The 18,855-nt window shown below is 48.6% G+C and overlaps 1 protein-coding gene across 1 annotated transcript in view; it reads right to left on the reverse strand.

The window, feature by feature from the left end:
* The window catches only part of LOC139564115 (glycoprotein endo-alpha-1,2-mannosidase-like protein), a 42,162-nt gene that overhangs the window by 21,118 nt on the left and 2,189 nt on the right, over window positions 1–18,855 (reverse strand). Inside the window, exon 2 of the mRNA XM_071383324.1 lies at window positions 9,201–9,310. Coding sequence (XP_071239425.1) covers window positions 9,201–9,310 — 110 coding nt within the window. The remainder of the gene's footprint in view (window positions 1–9,200; window positions 9,311–18,855) is intronic.

Consider the following 18,855-nt stretch of genomic DNA (forward strand, 5'->3'; position numbering starts at 1 on the left):
ACAAGAGGAATACCTATGTGAGAATGCTGTTCATCGACTACAGCTCAGCATTTAACACCATAGTACCCTCCAAACTCGTCATCAAGCTCGAGACCCTGGGTCTCGACCCCGCCCTGTGCAACTGGGTCCTGGACTTCCTGACGGGCCGCTCCCAGGTGGTGAGGGTAGGTAACAACATCTCCACCCCGCTGATCCTCAACACTGGGGCCCCACAAGGGTGCGTTCTGAGCCCTCTCCTGTACTCCCTGTTCACCCACGACTGCGTGGCCATGCACGCCTCCAACTCAATCATCAAGTTTGCGGATGACACTACAGTGGTAGGCTTGATTACCAACAACGACGAGACGGCCTACAGGGAGGAGGTGAGGGCCCTCGGAGTGTGGTGTCAGGAAAAGTGGAGAAGGTGGAAGGTTTTAAGTTCCTCGGTGTACACATCACGGACAAACTGAATTGGTCCACCCACACAGACAGCGTTGTGAAGAAGGCGTAGCAGCGCCTCTTCAACCTCAGGAGGCTGAAGAAATTCGGCTTGTCACCAAAAGCACTCACAAACTTCTACAGATGCACAATCGAGAGCATCCTGTCGGGCTGTATCACCGCCTGGTACGGCAACTGCTCCGCCCACAACCGTAAGGCTCTCCAGAGGGTAGTGAGGTCTGCAGAACGCATCACCGGGGGCAAACTACCTGCCCTCCAGGACACCTACACCACCCGATGTCACAGGAAGGCCATAAAGATCATCAAGGACAACAACCACCCAAGCCACTGCCTGTTCACCCCGCTATCATCCAGAAGGCGAGGTCAGTACAGGTGCATCAAAGCAGGGACCGAGAGACTGAAAAACAGCTTCTATCTCAAGGCCATCAGACTGTTAAACAGCCACCACTAACATTTAGCGGCCGCTGCCAACATACTGACTCAACTCCAGCCACTTTAATAATGGGAATTGATGGAAATTATGTAAAAATGTACCACTAGCCACTTTAAACAATGCCACTTAATATAATGTATATGTATATACTGTACTCTATATCATCTACTGCATCTTGCCATCTTTATGTAATACATGTATCACTAGCCACTTTAAACTATGCCACTTTATGTTTACATACCCTACAGTACTCATCTCATATGTATATACTGTACTCTATACCATCTACTGCATCTTGCCTATGCCGTTCTGTACCATCACTCATTCATATATCTTTATGTACATATTCTTTATCCCTTTACACTTGTGTGTATAAGGTAGTAGTTGTGGAATTGTTAGGTTAGATTACTTGTTGGTTATTACTGCATTGTCGGAACTAGAAGCACAAGCATTTCACTACACTCGCATTAACATCTGCTAACCATGTGTATGTGACAAATAAATTTTGATTTTGATTTGATTTGATTTATTATATAGAGCCATTATTGCATGGCACTCCCTTCATCTCATATTGCTAAAATGAACAGCAAACCTTGTTTCAAAGAACAGATAAAGCAACACCCCACAGCACAACGTCTCCCCTATTGGACCTAGATATTTTGTGTGTATGTATTGATACTGTATGTAGGCTATGTGACATTTTTAAATGTATGTAGTTCTGTCCTTGAGCTGTTCTTGTCTATTAATGTTCTGTATTATGTCATGTTTCATGTTCTGTGTTGACCCCAGTAAGAGTAGCTGCGGCTTTCGCAACAGTCAAATGTCTCGGCCAACAGAAGTGGACGAAGTGGGTGCACAGAAATGTCCTCATAAGAGACAATAAAAGCACACAGTGGTGGTGTTTATATGTTGTACAACCTTTACAGACTGTGTTATAGGATTGTCTCAGACGATGACTGTTTCAGCACTGGTGTTATGCCATGACAAATAACCTGACACATCTATCCCAAGTTCATTTGTCATCCACTAAAGCCCAGTGAATCATAGTTCTATTCCAGCTGACTATTCCTCAATGAGGAGCAGAGTGGCTGAACACACGATGGATCAGCTACGAAACAAATACAAAAATGCTTAACTTGAATTTTTAAGAGTAAGCGTGGAGAATTTCACTACTTTGAATTATATATGATCGAAGTGGACCACTTTTTTTCTCTCGCAACGGGTTCCGCAGGGGCCCAGCACGAAAGAAGCTGGATGGATAGAGCCATAAGCAGAATGGAAGCAGCAACACCTCGCCAGTTTGCTAACATAAGTCTGCTGCTTTTGTTGTAGATCCATCATTCCCACCTGACGCTTGATTCAATTCCTGTCTGTGTTATGCAGATGAATGAGGACCCAAAAGCGACGTAATAGTAACAGAGTCTTTATTCCAGTATAAAACAAATAATGATACTCCTGGATATAAATCAATGGAAATCCAAAACAGGAAACTGAAATCCTCTCGTCAATAGAGAGGAACGACTGGAGACGCGACCACTGACTGCAGGTCGCTTCAGGAAGGCACAGGCCGTAGCTGACATAGACACCTGCTCACACGCAGCATCTGAAGAAGGCAAAAGAACACGACAGGGCGGAACAAGACACAGGAACTGCAAACATCAAACAAGAATCCGACAAGGACAGGAGCGGAAAACAGAGGGAGAAATAGGGACTCTAATCAGAGGGCAAAATAGGGGACAGGTGTGAAAGAGTAAATGAGGTCGTAGGGAGAATGAGAAACAGCTGGGAGCATGAACGGAACGATAGAGAGAGAGAAAGAGAAAGAACCTAATAAGACCAGCAGAGGGAAGCACAGGGACAAGACATGATCAAAGACAAAACATGACAGTCTGAGCTTTGCCTCGCCACTCCCTGGTTCTGTCTGCCAAGACACGGTAGAACTACCCTATAAAATACTTTGTTGTCATTATGGGGTAGGCTAGTGTTTACCATGGGCTGTGGAGATTAAAGTGCTGAACATGTTGTAGGTTTAGCATGTTGTGCATGTTCCATGACTGGGAATGGTCTTTTATGCTATAAAAAAGACTTGTCATGATGCGGTTAGGATACCATTCACTATGGAGCATAAACTTCTAAACATTTTACATGTTGTTAGGCTATGCATGTTGTGCATTTTTCATGACTGGGAATTGTCTTTGTCTTATTATGGAGAGGGACTGTAGCCAAGTATAGTGCATTAGATTGGGATAGGTTGGAGTAGGGGGTATGGCAGTATGGAAATGAAAGTGAGTGGCTACTGGGGCTTCCTAACCAGTTGCCGTGGTGATGTAACTTGGTGACACCAAGGGCTCAAAGTGTCACCATGACATTGGGACAGAAGTGCGCTAATGGATTGGAGTGGTGCTGGCTAGGGATGGGAGGCAAGGCGGTTTTAAACTGTTGTCCTGTATAGTTAAATGTGGTCATGGGGAGAAAATCGTTGTTGTCGCTAATGGTGGCAGCTAAGTGCTTCAGTGTCGGATGAAAATATATTTTAATTTCGAGCCCCCGTGTCAGGGTAGCTCACTATGGTTGTGTAGGCCACTCGTCTGAAATCAGTGTCGAAGGCGATAAGTGTAGGAACAACTCTCCGTAATCTCATTAATGTCTCGAGGCCAGGTATCTTTAGAGGGAAAGTTACAACTCTTTCTGTGCTAATAACTTAGATTGAAAGCTGAGTGACTCGGACGAAAAAAAGTCATTATAGTTTTTAAAGCCTGCCGTTTCTCTGACTGTCTAATTATTTCTCCCTAAGAAAAAGAGCTGTCACCATCTCAACTCCCGCTCACCGCAGATGACTTCCGCCTCTGGAATAGCCCGCTCATTTCCCACCCGAGACACATAAGGTCATTACACAGCAGCAATTTAGACGGAAATGAGAGACCCAAGCAAACCAAGAGCATTTCTCACAGACAGACCCAGCCCTATCACCATCACCAGAGCATAGAATTGGCTGAATCGAGTAGAATACAACGTAATGCACTGTAACGGGCACTTAGGAGGGGATTTCAACCATCTGTTAAACTACCCAGACAGCATTTCAAAACAGTCAACGCCATACAGTATTGAACGTATCATGAGATGTTGCCGCTTCGTACCTCCAAGAACATTTTCGGTTATATTAGTTTGATTTCAGTAGGGTTCTACACACTATGGTTGTCAACTTCTCATCAACATCAAAGTTTAGCAGGCACACTAACCATGCACCCCAAATGGCACCCTAGTCCCTATATAGTGCACTACTTTTGACCAGGGCCCATCATAATTGGTGTACTATGAATGGAATAGGGTGCCATTTGGGATGCAAACAAAGTCTTGTGAGATGGAAGATGGAAGCTGCATGCTGTGCTGGGCATCTGGAGATGGGGAAGTGTGCCTGACAGCATGGCCTGCCCACACATGGGCATCTCTGCACTGCTGCTGCTCAACATGTCCTACTTTCCTGCCCCTTGGGACCCGGATTGTTCAGGGAGGAAAACTGAGTCATGGGACCATCACCCCCGCATATCCCGATCCTCCCCCCCCCGAGCACACACACAGCCCCTCAAGGGCCAAATGGGAGTTTCAGCCTGAGCTACTCTCCAAGCAAGCAGTGTGACCACAATTGTTCAACTCAGTGGATCTCTGGAGCCTTCAAACGCAAGAGGATCTGCTCTTAAACTCCAACCGTACATACATAATACAAAAGCTGTGTGGGTGCCCAGACTTGATTTAGGGGCTTTTTCCAATGCTATTCTTATATAAACAAAACAGTCTGTTTTCTGCAGAGTCATCTAGTGTAAGGTCCAAGATTTAGGAGTCTAAGTCAGTGCCATAGTAGTATCGCCTTGCTACCCAGACTCCTCGCTCCGGCCAAATGCTACGCCACACCCGCCACAGAGGTTAGTTTCTTTTCCGCAATGAGTCTGGATCTGAGTACCTCCTCAACCCTTCACCGAATGTGAACACTCGGGCCGTCTGATTGGTCCAGAAACTGATGGGTTGGGCCAGAGCCAGAACACACGTGGGTTTGATACTCTGATTGGTTTGAGACGATCCAATCGCTGATGACCCCACATCCCTGGTAGACTAGTCTAGACCTGTTCTGGCCTGTGTTTCTAAGGCTTTTTCAGACTGTGAAGATTCAGCATGTCTGTCTCGGGACTGTCTGCTGTTATTCAGACCACGTCACACACAGAGCTCCCTTAGATTGCTCTGTCAAGCAGCAAGTTATGAAGGCTCTGTAGCCTCCGCTCATTGTGATCACCTCAGGTCAGACTGTAAAGAGAAGTTCCGTCACGACAGATCTGACAGGAGAGGGATGACAAGACTGATAAACAGAGCGATGGACTGACTGAGCAGGTACCATGTCAGACGTTCACCTGCAACAGTGACAAACACTTCACGCTGGTGCCCCCTAAAGACTTTCTCTTCTAGTCTCTTTCTTTGACAACATTGTTTGTGTCCATGAAATATAACATCATTTATCTTTCATTTACAACATTCACATTTCCTTTGAAGAGGCTACACACATTGGGACCTAAAATTATTGCTCACTTTTGCCCCTAAGGATCCCTCAGAAGGAGTACATTAGAGTGTATATGCAAGTCAAAGAGCCCCATGATGAAGTGAAATGCATGGTGCGATGCTGCCACTGAGTATAATGGGCCGAATCCTGACTTGAAATCCATATGTTTACATGTTTTTGCATAAGTCATGCATCGATAACAATGGGACAAGTTATGCCCATGGATCTTATGTTAGGGTTCAACCCAGAGCGATAATGCATTCTACCGCTAATACCCCGTCTTGCATATTGGTGTGAAAGAGGAGGCACAATTATACCTTTTAATCTGCCTTGTCTTTGCAGCAAATTCCAGGAAGATTGTAATGCAAGAGGGCCTCTTTTACATAATTTTTTTTTTTTTGCGTCGTAGCTCAAAATTATTAGAGACCCAAGACTTATTTTTCTACGATCAGCAGTTCGTGAAGATTTTGCACTAAAGGCACTCCAACAATAGATGTCCTTATGTGCAGTGGGAGAGGGAGAATGTGGTCAGGAGAAAGTGGGCACTTGAACAGGATACTGCTGCAGAGTACCACTCTAAATGTTCTATAACAAGGTTATTTAAGGGTCAATCTCGGATTGGTACATCCATTTTTGGACTTTTAAAATAAGTATTTGACCAAAAGTATGCTCGTCGAACATCTCATTCCAAAATCATGGGCATTAATATGGAGTTGGTCCCCCTTTTGCTGCTATAACAGCTTCCAATCTTCTGGGAAGGCTTTCAACTAGATGATGGAACATTGCTGCGGGGTCTTGCTGCCATTCAGCCACAAGAGCATTAGTGAGGTCGGGCACTGATGTTGGGCGATTAGGTAGCGTTTGGCAGGTAGCGTTCTCCTGGCATCCATTACATGAAGCTCCAGACAAACAGTTATTGTGCTGATGTTGCTTCCTGAGTCAGTTTGGAACTCGATAGTGAGTGTTGCAACCGAGGACAGATGATTTTTACACGCTACGTGCTTGTGTGGCCTATCACTTCACAATAACAGCACTTACAGTTGAATTGGGCAGCTCTAGGAGGGCAGACATTTGACGAACTGACTTATTGGAAAGGTGGCACCCTAGTCACTGAGCTCTTCAGTACGGGCCATTCTACTGCCAATGTTTGTCTATGGAGATTGCATGGCTGTGTGCTCGATGTTATCCATCTGTCAGCAAATGGTGTGGCTGAAATGGCCAAATCCACAAATTTGAAGGGGTGTCCATATACAGTGTATATAGGCCCCATCCCTTAGCTGTTTACAAAAAAGTGGCGGGGACAACTTTGTTGTTGTTTGTTAAAGGTATCTTTTTTGCCTTTATTTCTTTACTGCTCTCTTGTATCAGTAAAGCTGCAATATTTTTGTATAAAAAAATATAGCAAATTCTGAATCTTTCAGAATTAACTATAACCTCTGTACTTTTAGTTTGATTACTTATGCTTATAAGAACTCAGGTCGGGGAGTTTGATATATAGTTTAGTTGAACTTTACTTAGAGTACGCTGGCATTACATGGTTATTCACAAGGCTTCCTAGCACAACTATCGGTTGCGTGTAAAACATGGAACTGGAATCTTTCTGTACAAATACACGGACTGGATTGCGGAAAAACGTTCACAACATTACATGTACGACAGACATTTATTTTCTGTACTTGTGCTCTTTTGAATATCGGCCTGCATTATTTGCATGATTTTCTATGTAGCAGAGATTCTCATGCAAACACAAAAACAAATCCGCTCTCAATTTTCTTTAAATGCGACCGTGTGTTGAGCAAACACAGCGTGTGTATTATCGATGCAACGCGACTGGAGAAAGGGGCTCTAGCCTGTCTCTCTTGTCACACTGCACTCAGTCCGCATTCATTCACACAAGCACGAGGCTCGCAATGCCCCTGAGCAGTCTTTAAAGGCCCAATGCAGTCAAAAATGTGTTTTCCTGTGTTTTAATATATATTTCAATACTATATGGTTGGAATAATATTGTGAAATTGTGAAAATCATGATAATGCCATTTTAGTGTAAGACCTATTTGAAAAGAACGTCTGAAATTTCAGCCTGTTGCGGTAGGATGGAGTTTTGGCCTGCCTGGTGACATCACCAGGCTCCCGAGTGGTGCAGCGGTCTAAGGCACTGCATCTCAGTGCTAGAGGTGTCACTACGGACCCTGGTTCGATTCCAGGCTGTATCACAACCAGCCGTGATTGGGAGTTCCATAGGGCGGCGCACAATTGGCCCAGTGTCGTTAGGGTTTGGCCGGGGTAGGCTGTCATTGTAAATAAGAATTTGTTCTTAACTGACTTGCCTAGTTAAATAAAGGTTCAATTTAAAAATAAAAATAAATCACCAGGCGGTAAATTAGTTAATAAACCAATAAGAACCAATTCCAAACCTCTGCCAATAACAGGTAGTTTATGGTTTTCCCCTCCCTACCACAGTCCTAGCAATATTCTTGCTTGAGAAATTGCTCTTTGCTAAGAAGCTATTTTTGTTTCTTTTTGACCATTTTAATTGAAAACTGTCACAGTACGGTGATTTTATTGAGATAAAAACAGCTGCAGTGGATCTTTCAAACAAACACACACAAATGCAAGTCATCCTGCCACACAGCTGTCTACTTACACACAGATACCCAGAAGTTTTCTGCCTATAGTGCCCCCTCAGATAACATTCAGATGTTAAATGAAATACTCAACTTAATTTTTAAGCCCACGCTTTATCATTATTATTTATAAAAAAATATCTCTCAGCGGTATTTTGCGGAGGGGCCACACACATAAAGAGGTATGCTTAGATAACCCATGGAGAAAAATATCCATTGTTTTTACATAGAATTAGGCATAATAATTATTGCTCTAGATTGCAGGAAAATGCTGTTTCAGGTGTTTGAAAAATTCACCCCTGGATTATACCACCCAAAGTGCTATATACCAAAATTCAGCATGCGTAATGTACACCACTTAAACTGCCTTAAAGGGTCTTAGACACATTCTCACACACTTCCAACCGCTCAGGGTGAATGGATACACACCACTCAAATGGCTGTGTGGCTGTTTTTATATATCGGTTATGTCATCCAAGATGCTGCCGGATCAAGCCAGTACAGCGCACTTGGAGTATCTTTTTTCCTTTCAACATCTTGAATAGCTACTACGTCTCTGCTGCATCTAATGTGCATCTACCATCTGATGTTACACGTATTGAATTACGAAGAAGGGGCCCTCTAAAAGTTTCATGAGCTTCAATGCCGTCCGTGACAGCAGGCAGAGGGGACTCGACGAGTCGACGTTGATGCAGTCGTTATCTCTGGGATAGCATCTTCCAACCTAATTGGCAATAGGTCATGTAGTTCCCTGATGTGTTTCCCTGCTCATCCAGTCCCATAAACAACAGTTCCCGCCGGCAGCTTTATTATGTCCCCTCTGCTCTTAGTTAGAGATGTCCTCATCGTCCCTCCCCGCTGCCTACTCAAAGTCATGTCACACTTGGCTCTCAACTTTTTTGAAGTAATGGTACACTATTGTGTATTATAATACTATTGTACAGTATTAGGATATGTTTACCAGTTGTTTGTGTAACTTTGTTCTTTGGAAGATTCCTTACCATTCCTTACCACATTCTTATCCAGAGCTCATGAATCCCAAAAACTGATTCCAAAGCAAAGCGTCTGTCTGTCTGTCTGTCTGTCTGTCTGTCTGTCTGTCTGTCTGTCTGTCTGTCTGTCTGTCTGTCTGTCTGTCTGTCTGTCTGTCTCTTCCTTACCTTGAGGTTGTGTCTGTGAGCAGCGTCCAGGACGGCCGGCACCAGGTCCTCTGTGGGCTCCCCGTTGTCATCGGCCAGGCCCGGAGGATACCAGGACAGCACCAGCACCCCTAGACCACACAGGACAAGTCTCTCTAAGTCTCCACACAGGACCTTTCAGGTTGGCTATACCCCACACAGAAATATAATTAACTAGAATGGGGAAATAAAATGACTAGAAAGGGAAAAGCCCCTCATAGCATGGCAATTTTACAATACACCCAATATGGCTGCTGGTCCACCTATCACAGAACATTGACCTCAATGTGATTGTCCATTCTAGTCATTCTATTTCAATGACCACATATCTCTGATACCCAATCCTGAACCTCATGATGTCCCTGTTACACCATTTTAAGTCGTATTGGTCAGTGTGATGTTGACATTGATATATGTGATAGCTGCCTACATCCCCTAAGGGTTCTGGATTGGCTTGAAGGACTTATTGATGTGATCGCTGCCAGTTGTAGGCCTACAATAGGATCTCTATGGGCCAACATCCCTCAAGAGTTCCACTGACTTCAATGACTAACTTTGATGCATATAGTCTACATATTCTGCCAGACGTACAGTTGAAGTCAGAAGTTTACATACACTCAATTAGTATTTGGTAGCATTGCCTTTAAATTGTTTAACTTGGGTCAAACGTTTCGGGTAGTCTTCCATAAGCTTCCCACAATAAGTTGGGTGAATTTTGGCCCATTCCTCCTGAAAGAGCTGGTGTAACTGAGTCAGGTTTGTAGGCTTCCTTGCTCGCACACGCTTTTTCAGTTCTGCCCACAAATTTTCTATAGGACTGAGGTCAGGGCTTTGTGATGGCCACTCCAATACCTTGACTTTGTTGTCCTTAAGCCATTTTTCCACAACTTTGGAAGTATGCTTGGGGTCATTGTCCATTTGGAAGACCTATTTGCGACCAAGCTTTAACTTCCCTGACTGATGTCTTGAGATGTTGCTTCAATATATCCACATAATTTTCCATCCTCATGATGCCATCTATTTTGTGAAGTGCACCAGTCCCTCCTGCAGCAAAGCACCCCCACAACATGATGCTGCCACCCCTGTGCTTCACGGTTGTGATGGTGTTCTTCGGCTTGCAAGACTTCCCATTTTTCCTCCAAACATGACGATGGTCATTATACCCAAAAGGTCCCATTTTTGTTTCATCAGAACAGAGGACATTTCTCCAAAAAGTACGATCTTTGTCCCCATGTGCAGTTGCAAATCGTAGTCGGGCTTTTTTATTGCGTTTTTTGAGCAGTGGCTTCTTCCTTGCTGAGCGACCTTTTAGGTTATGTTGATATAGAACTCGTTTTACTGTGGATATAGATACTTTTGTACCTGTTTCCTCCAGCATCTTCACAAGGTCCTTTGCTGTTGTTCTGGGATTGATTTGCACTTTTCACACCAAAGTGTGTTCATCTCTAGGAGACAGAACGCGTCTCCTTCCTGAGCGGTATGAAGGCTGCGTGGTCCCATGGTGTTTATACTTGCGTACTATTGTTTGTACAGATGAACATGGTACCTTCAGGCGTTCAAAAATAGCTCCCAAGGATGAACCAGACTTGTGGAGGTCTTGGCTGATTTTGGCTGATTTCTTTTGATTTTCCCATAATGTCAAGCAAAGAGGCACTGAGTTTGAAGGTAGGCCTTGAAATACATCCACAGGTACACCTCCAATTGACTCAAATTATGTCAATTAGCCTATTAGAAGCTTCTAAAGCCATGACATAATTTTCAGGAATTTTCCAAGCTGTTTAAAGGCACAGTCAACTTAGTGTATGTAAATTCTGACCCACTGGAATTGTGATACAGTGAATTATGAGTGAAATAATCTGTAAACAATTGTTGGAAAAATTACTTGTGTCATGCACAAAGTAATGTCCTAACCGACTTGCCAAAACTATAATTTGATAACAAGAAATGTGTGGAGTGGTTGAAAAACGAGTTTTAATGACTCCAACCTAAGTGTATGTAAACTTCCGACTTCAACTGTATACTGTTATGGCTCATTTGGCATACATTGCTTGCGTTGCACATTGCTCGTGCTCTCTGTCTCCTTTATTCCAACAGGCAACCATTCAACTGTATCTTTATCCAGCATAAGTGATGCCTCATATCTGAGTGATGAAATATGCCTTCTGTAACGGCTGTCAATGTCGTTCTCCTCCTCAGACGAGGAGGAGCATGGATCGGACCAAGATGCGGAGTAGGAGGTATTCATGATTTTAATGGCAAACAAACAAACACTACAAATTAACAAAACAACAAACGTGACTAACCTGCAACAGTCCTGTGTGGCCCAAACGCTAACACAGGAAACAAACACCCACAAAACACCAGTGAAACCCTGGCTGCCTTAGTATGACTCTCAATCAGAGACAAACGATACACACCTGTCTCTAATTGAGAATCATACCAGGCCGAACACAAAACCCAACATAGAAATAGAAAACATAGACTGCCCACCCAACACTCACGCCCTGACCAAATAAAGACATACAAAACAAGAGAAAACAGGTCAGGAACGTGACATAACCCCCCCCTTAAGGTGCGAACTCCGGGCGCACCAGCACAAAGTCTAGGGGAGGGTCTGGGTGGGCATCTGACCACGGTGGTGGCTCAGGCTCTGGGCGAGGTCCCCACCCCACCATAGTCACTCCCCGCTTCCGTATCCCCCTCCCAATGACCACCCTCCAACTCAACCCACCTAAATGAAGGGGCAGCATCGGGATAAGGGCCAGCACCGGGATAAGGGGCAGCAGCTCCGGGATAAGGGGCAGCAGCTCCGGGATAAGGGGCAGCAGCTCCGGGATAAGGGGCAGCAGCTCCGGGATAAGGGGCAGCAGCTCCGGGATAAGGGGCAGCTCCGGACTGAGTGGCAGCTCCGGACTGAGTGGCAGCTCCGGACTGGGTGGCAGCTCATGACTGGAGGGCAGCTCATGACTGGAGGGCAGCTCATGACTGGAGGGCAGCTCATGACTGGAGGGCAGCTCATGACTGGAGGGCAGCTCATGACTGGAGGGCAGCTCATGACTGGAGGGCAGCTCATGACTGGAGGGCAGCTCATGACTGGAGGGCAGCTCATGACTGGAGGGCAGCTCATGACTGTAGGGCAGCTCATGACTGTAGGGCAGCTCATGACTGTAGGGCAGCTCATGACCGTAGGGCAGCTCATGACTGTCTGGCGTCTCTGGCAGCTCCTGACTGGCTGGCGTCTCTGGCAGCTCCTGACTGGCTGGCGTCTCTGGCAGCTCCTGACTGGCTGGCGTCTCTGGCAGCTCCTGACTGGCTGGCGTCTCTGGCAGCTCCTGACTGGCTGGCGTCTCTGGCAGCTCCTGACTGGCTGGCGTCTCTGGCAGCTCCTGACTGGCTGGCGTCTCTGGCAGCTCCTGACTGGCTGGCGGCTCTGGCAGCTCCTGACTGACGGACGGCTCTAGCGGCTCCTGACTGACGGACGGCTCTAACGGCTCGGGACAGACGGGCGGCTCTAATGGCTCGTGGCAGACGGATGGCTCAGATGGCGCTTGGCAGACGGATGGCTCAGACGGCGCTGGGCAGACGGATGGCTCAGACGGCGTTGGGCAGACAGATGGCTCAGACGGCGTTGGGCAGACAGATGGCTCAGACGGCGTTGGGCAGACGGATGGCTCAGACGGCGCTGGGCAGACGGATGGCTCAGACGGCGTTGGGCAGACAGATGGCTCAGACGGCGTTGGGCAGACAGATGGCTCAGACGGCGTTGGGCAGACGGATGGCTCAGACGGCGTTGGGCAGACGGATGGCTCAGACGGCGTTGGGCAGACGGATGGCTCAGACGGCGCTGGGCAGACAGATGGCTCAGACGGCGTTGGGCAGCCGGGCAGTTCAGGCACCGCTGGGCAGACGGGCAGTTCAGGCACCGCTGGGCAGACGGCAGACTCTGGCCGGCTGAGACGCACAATAGGCCTGATGCGTGGTGCCGGAACTGGAGGTACCGGGCTGAGGGAACGCACCTCAGGGCGAGTGCGGGGAGGAGGAACAGGGCTCTGGAGATGCACTGGAAGCCTGGTGCGTGGTGTAGGCACTGGTGGTACTGGGCTGGGGCGGGGCGGGAAGGTGGCGCCGGATATGCCGGACCGTGAAGGAGGACACGCGCTCTTGAGCACCGAGCCTCTCCAACCTTACCAGGTTGAATGGTCCCCGTAGCCCTGCCAGTGCGGCGAGGTGGAATAGCCCGCACTGGGCTATGCAGGCGAACCGGGGACACCACCTGTAAGGCTGGTGCCATGTACGCCGGCCCGAGGAGACGTACTGGAGGCCAGATACGTTGGGCCGGCTTCATGACATCCGGCTCGATGCCCAACCTAGCCCTCCCAGTGCGGCAAGGTGGAATAGCCCGCACTGGGCTAAGCACGCGTACTGGGGACACCGTGCGCTTTACCGCATAACACGGTGTCTGACCAGTACGACGCCCTCTCACTCCACGGTAAGCCCGGGGAGTTGGCTCAGGTATCCAACCCGGCTTCGCCACACTCCCCTTTAGGCCCCCCCCAAGAAATTTTTGGGTGAGCCTCTCGGGTTTCCAGCCACTCTGCCTTGCAAGCGCCTCATAATGCCGCCTCTCCGCTTTCGCTGCCTCCAGCTCCGCTTTGGGGCGGCGACACTCCACTGGCTGTGCCCAGGGTCCTTTACCGTCTAGGATCTCCTCCCAAGTCCATTCCTCTTCTCTCCATTGCTTTGGTTCTTGCCGTCCTTCTCCAATCCGCTTGGTCCTGGTTTGGTGGGTGTTTCTGTAACGGCTGTCAATGTCGTTCTCCTCCTCAGACGAGGAGGAGCATGGATCGGACCAAGATGCGGAGTAGGAGGTATTCATGATTTTAATGGCAAACAAACAAACACTACAAATTAACAACACAACAAACGTGACTAACCTGCAACAGTCCTGTGTGGCCCAAACGCTAACACAGGAAACAAACACCCACAAAACACCAGTGAAACCCTGGCTGCCTTAGTATGACTCTCAATCAGAGACAAACGATACACACCTGTCTCTAATTGAGAATCATACCAGGCCGAACACAAAACCCAACATAGAAATAGAAAACATAGACTGCCCACCCAACACTCACGCCCTGACCAAATAAAGACATACAAAACAAGAGAAAACAGGTCAGGAACGTGACACCTTCCTACATGCAGTTAATCTTTTTGCACTCTGGTTTAATCGTAAGTGTGAGTATCTTTCAGTACACACATGAAGTGACAGCTCATAAATGTCTATGTTGCAGCCAGAGGAATTGTTTCCCACACACTCATAGAGGGGAATATCAAAAACTGTTTCTGTCAAGCAGCCAGCAAGGCAGGCATGTCCACTTTGGTCACAAGCTGTGTGGAAAATTTGATTGCAATTTCTAAAAAGGCATGGTCACATGTATTAAGAAGTTATGTCCGCACTATTCATTTTATTATGGGCTCCTCGCGGAGTGGAATCAGTCAAGGCTGCAAGCAGGATATTATTTGAAATTTTTGATGGTCTTTGTGCCAGTGGCTTTAATTAAATTGACTCCTTTTAACTAAGCACATTCAGTTGGCCTTTCTGTGTTCCATCTGTCACAGTGTTCGGTTTAAGGGGAAGGGAAGGGAAAGAAATGGGAAGGGACGATTATTTTCCGGATGGTGTACAATAACCAGTTCAGCCGAAGGCAGACAACATTAGCATGGCTCGATTGGCTGCCCCATCAGTCGTTTTCACACTCAACTCCAAGGCATCATCACTCCCATTTTGGTCAATACAAGTAGCTTACATTTTTCGTTGAAAACATAGGCTACTTATTTCAGACAATGTACATGCCACTTCCGGTAATGTTTTCAGTGCTGACCTTTGCAGTGGACAGTCATGGCCACTTACTGATAAGACTTAAGGGCTCCTTCTACTGACTGATGGATTTTCAATAACTTTTTAGAGTAAGTGTAAGTTTTAGAGTAAGTATTCGCGCGGCCTGACGTTCATCTGTTTGTATGTTCGATCTCAGTGAAATACAGATAAGCAGTAAACACATATTATTCAAGTGTTCAATTGTTCACATTCAAGATGGCTTGGAAGTGGATGTCAAGATTAACACCGTTCTAAAACTACTGTGAGAAAAGGCTTGTCACGACTTCCGCCGAAGTCGGGTCCTCTCCTTGTTCGGGCGGCGCTCGGCGGTCGGCGTCGCCGGTCTTCTAGCCATCATCGATCCACTTTTCATTTTCCATGTGTTTTGTCTTGTTTTTCCTCACACCTGGTTTCAATTCACTCAATCACTTTAACCCTCTGTTCCCCCCATGTCTTTGTGTGGGATTGTTTATTGTAAGTGCTTGTGCACGTGTTTATTGGTGCGCAACGGAGTTTTGTACCTAATATCTTGTTATTTTTATGCTGTTGGTTTTGCTATTAAACTGCTCCGGCTATTACCAAGTTCTGCTCTCCTGCGTCTGACTTCCCTGCCATCGGTTACACACCCCTTACAGAATCCCACACCACCTATATGGAGTCAGCAGGAGCAGGTGCCCCTGGAATAGGGGTGGAGGAGCGCGTCCGGGAGCATGCGGCAATGCTCCACCATCTCGGCGATGCTCCACCATCTCGGCGCCGCCATGGACCACGTTGTCCAAACTATGGACCGCTGGGAGAGACAGGGAGTTCCTCCAGCGCCTCCACCAGCACAACCAGGGTCTCCACTACTCGCCCCCCCTTCACCCAGTTCCAGTGGGATTCGTCTCGCTCCTTCCCAAGGGAGTATGACGGGGCGGCTGCACACTGCCAGGGTTTCCTGTTACAGCTCGACCTTTACCTGGCAACTGTCCACCCGGCTCCTTCAGATCGTGAGAAGGTGTCCGCCCTCGTCTCGCGCCTCTCTGGGAAAGCCTTGGAGTGGGCTAACGCTGTGTGGGGAGAAGGAGATGCGGCGCTGGACCATTTCGAGGATTTGTGAACGTCTCTTCCATCTGAGGCAGGGGACGAGGAGCGCCCAGGAGTTCGCCATGGATTTTCGGACCCTGGCCGCCGGCGCGGGATGGAATGATAGGGCCCTTATCGACCACTATCGCTGCAGTTTGCGCGAGGATGTCCGTCGGGACTTGGCCTGTAGGGACACCACCCCCACTTTCGACCAGCTGGTGGACCTGTCCATTCGGCTGGATAACCTGCTGGTCACCCGCGGATGTCCAGATCGGGTTCTGTCGGTTCCATCCCCCAGCACCGCCGCTCCGGTACCCATGGAGCTGGGAGGTGCTGTGCGTAGGGAGACTGGAGGAGGTTCCGGCTCGTGCACCATCTGTGGCCGCAGAGGTCACACTGCCGGTCGGTGCCGGGTTGGTTCCTCTGGGGGTCGAGGCAGCAGGCAGGGCACTCTGGCGTCATCCCAGGTGAGCCGGCACCCTTCTCACCCAGAGCCCTCTGTTGCACACATGGTTTTGTATGTTTCTTTCCCTGAGTTTTCCCCGCATTCCCAGCATAAGGTGCTTGTCGATTCAGGCGCGGCTGGGAATTTTATAGACAGATCGTTCGCCCTAAGTTTAGGGATCTCCATTGTTCCCGTGGCTGTGCCCTTCCCCGTTCACGCCTTAGACAGTCGACCATTAGGGTCAGGGTTGATTAGGGAAGCCACCGCTCCTCTGGGTATGGTGACGCAGGGTGGTCACAAGGAGAGAATTAGTCTCTTCTTCATTGACTCTCCTGCGTTTCCCGTGGTGCTAGGCCTACCCTGGTTAGCTTGTCGTGACCCCACTGTTTCTTGGCAACGGAGGGCTCTCACGAGGTGGTCGCGAGAGTGCTCGGGGAGGTATTTAGGGGTTTCCGTTGGTGCTACTACGGTGGAAAGTCCAGACCAGGTCTCCACCGTGCGCATTCCCCCTGAATATGCCGATTTGGCTCTCGCCTTCTCCAAAAAGAAGGCGACTCAATTACCACCCCATCGACGGGGCGATTGTGCGATAAATCCCCATCGACGGCGGCTATGGAAACATATGTCTCCGAATCCCTGCGTCAGGGGTACATTCGGTCCTCCACTTCACCCGCCTCCTCGAGTTTCTTTTTTGTGAAGAAGAAGGAGGGAGGTCTGTGCCCGTGTATTGACAACCGAGGCCTAAATCAGATCACGGTGAGGCACAGTTTCCCGCTAACACTTATCGCCACGGCAATTGAGTCAATGCACGGTCCGCGCTTCTTCACCAAACTAAATCTCAGGAGTGCTTACAACCTGGTGCGTATCCGGGAGGGAGACGAGTGGAAGACGGCGTTCATTACGACCTCAGGGCATTATGAGTACCTCGTCATGCCGTACGGGTTGTTTACGCACGTCTTCCGGCACTACGGGGTGCCTGAGGATATAGTGTCTGATCGCGGTACCCAGTTCACTTCGAGGGTCTGGAAGGCGTTCATGGAACGTCTGGGGGTCTCGATCAGCCTTACCTCAGGGCTTCATCCTGAGAGTAATGGGCAGGTGGAGAGAGTGAACCAGGATGTGGGCAGGTTTCTGCGGTCGTATTGCCAGGATCGGCCGGGGGAGTGGGCAGCGTTCGTGCCCTGGGCCGAGATGGCTCAGAACTCGCTCCGCCACTCCTCCACTAACCTCTCCCCCTTCCAGTGCGTACTAGGATACCAGCCGGTATGGGCGCCTTTTCATCAGAATCAGACCGAGGCTCCTGCGGTGGACGACTGGTTCAGGCGCGCGGAGGAGACATGGGACGCCGCCCATGTTCACCTCCAGTGGGCCGTGCTGCACCAGAAAGCCAGCGCAGACCGTCACCACAGTGAGGCCGGGTCTGGCTCTCGACCCGGAACCTGCTCTTCCGCCTGCCCTGCCGGAAGCTGGGTCCGCGGTTTGTGGGGCCATTTAAAGTCCTGAGGAGAGTGAACAAGGTTTGTTATAGGTTACAGCTTCCCCCTGATTACTGTATTAACCCCTCGTTCCATGTGTCTCTCCTCAGGCCGGTGGTGGTTGGCCCGCTCCAGGAGTCTGAGGTGCGGGAGGTTCCTCCGCCCCCTCTGGACATCGAGGGGCCCCGGCATACTCCGTTCGCTCTATCCTGGATTCGAGGCGTCGGGCGAGGGGCCTTCAGTACCTCGTGGAGTGGGAGGGGTACGGTCTGGAGGAGAGATGCTGGGTTCCGGTGGAGGACGTGTTGGACCCTTCAATGCTGCGGGAGTTTCACTGTCTCCGTCCGGATCGCCCTGCGCCTCGCCCTCCGGGTCGTCCCCGAGGCCGGCGTGGTCAAGGGGGGGGGGTACTGTCACGACTTCCGCCGAAGTCGGGTCCTCTCCTTGTTCGGGCAGCGCTCGGCGGTCGGCGTCGCCGGTCTTCTAGCCATCATCGATCCACTTTTCATTTTCCATGTGTTTTGTCTTGTTTTTCCTCACACCTGGTTTCAATTCCCTGAATCACTTGTTGTGTATTTAACCCTCTGTTCCCCCCATGTCTTTGTGTGGGATTGTTTATTGTAAGTGCTTGTGCACGTGTTTATTGGTGCGCGACGGGTTTTTGTACCCAATATCTTGTTATTTTTATGCCGTTGGTTTTGCTATTAAACTGCTCCAGCTATTACCAAGTTCTGCTCTCCTGCGTCTGACTTCCCTGCCACCGGTTAAGCACCC

Source organism: Salvelinus alpinus, chromosome 35 (assembly GCF_045679555.1).
Source record: "Salvelinus alpinus chromosome 35, SLU_Salpinus.1, whole genome shotgun sequence".
Classification (NCBI taxonomy): Eukaryota; Metazoa; Chordata; class Actinopteri; order Salmoniformes; family Salmonidae; genus Salvelinus; species Salvelinus alpinus.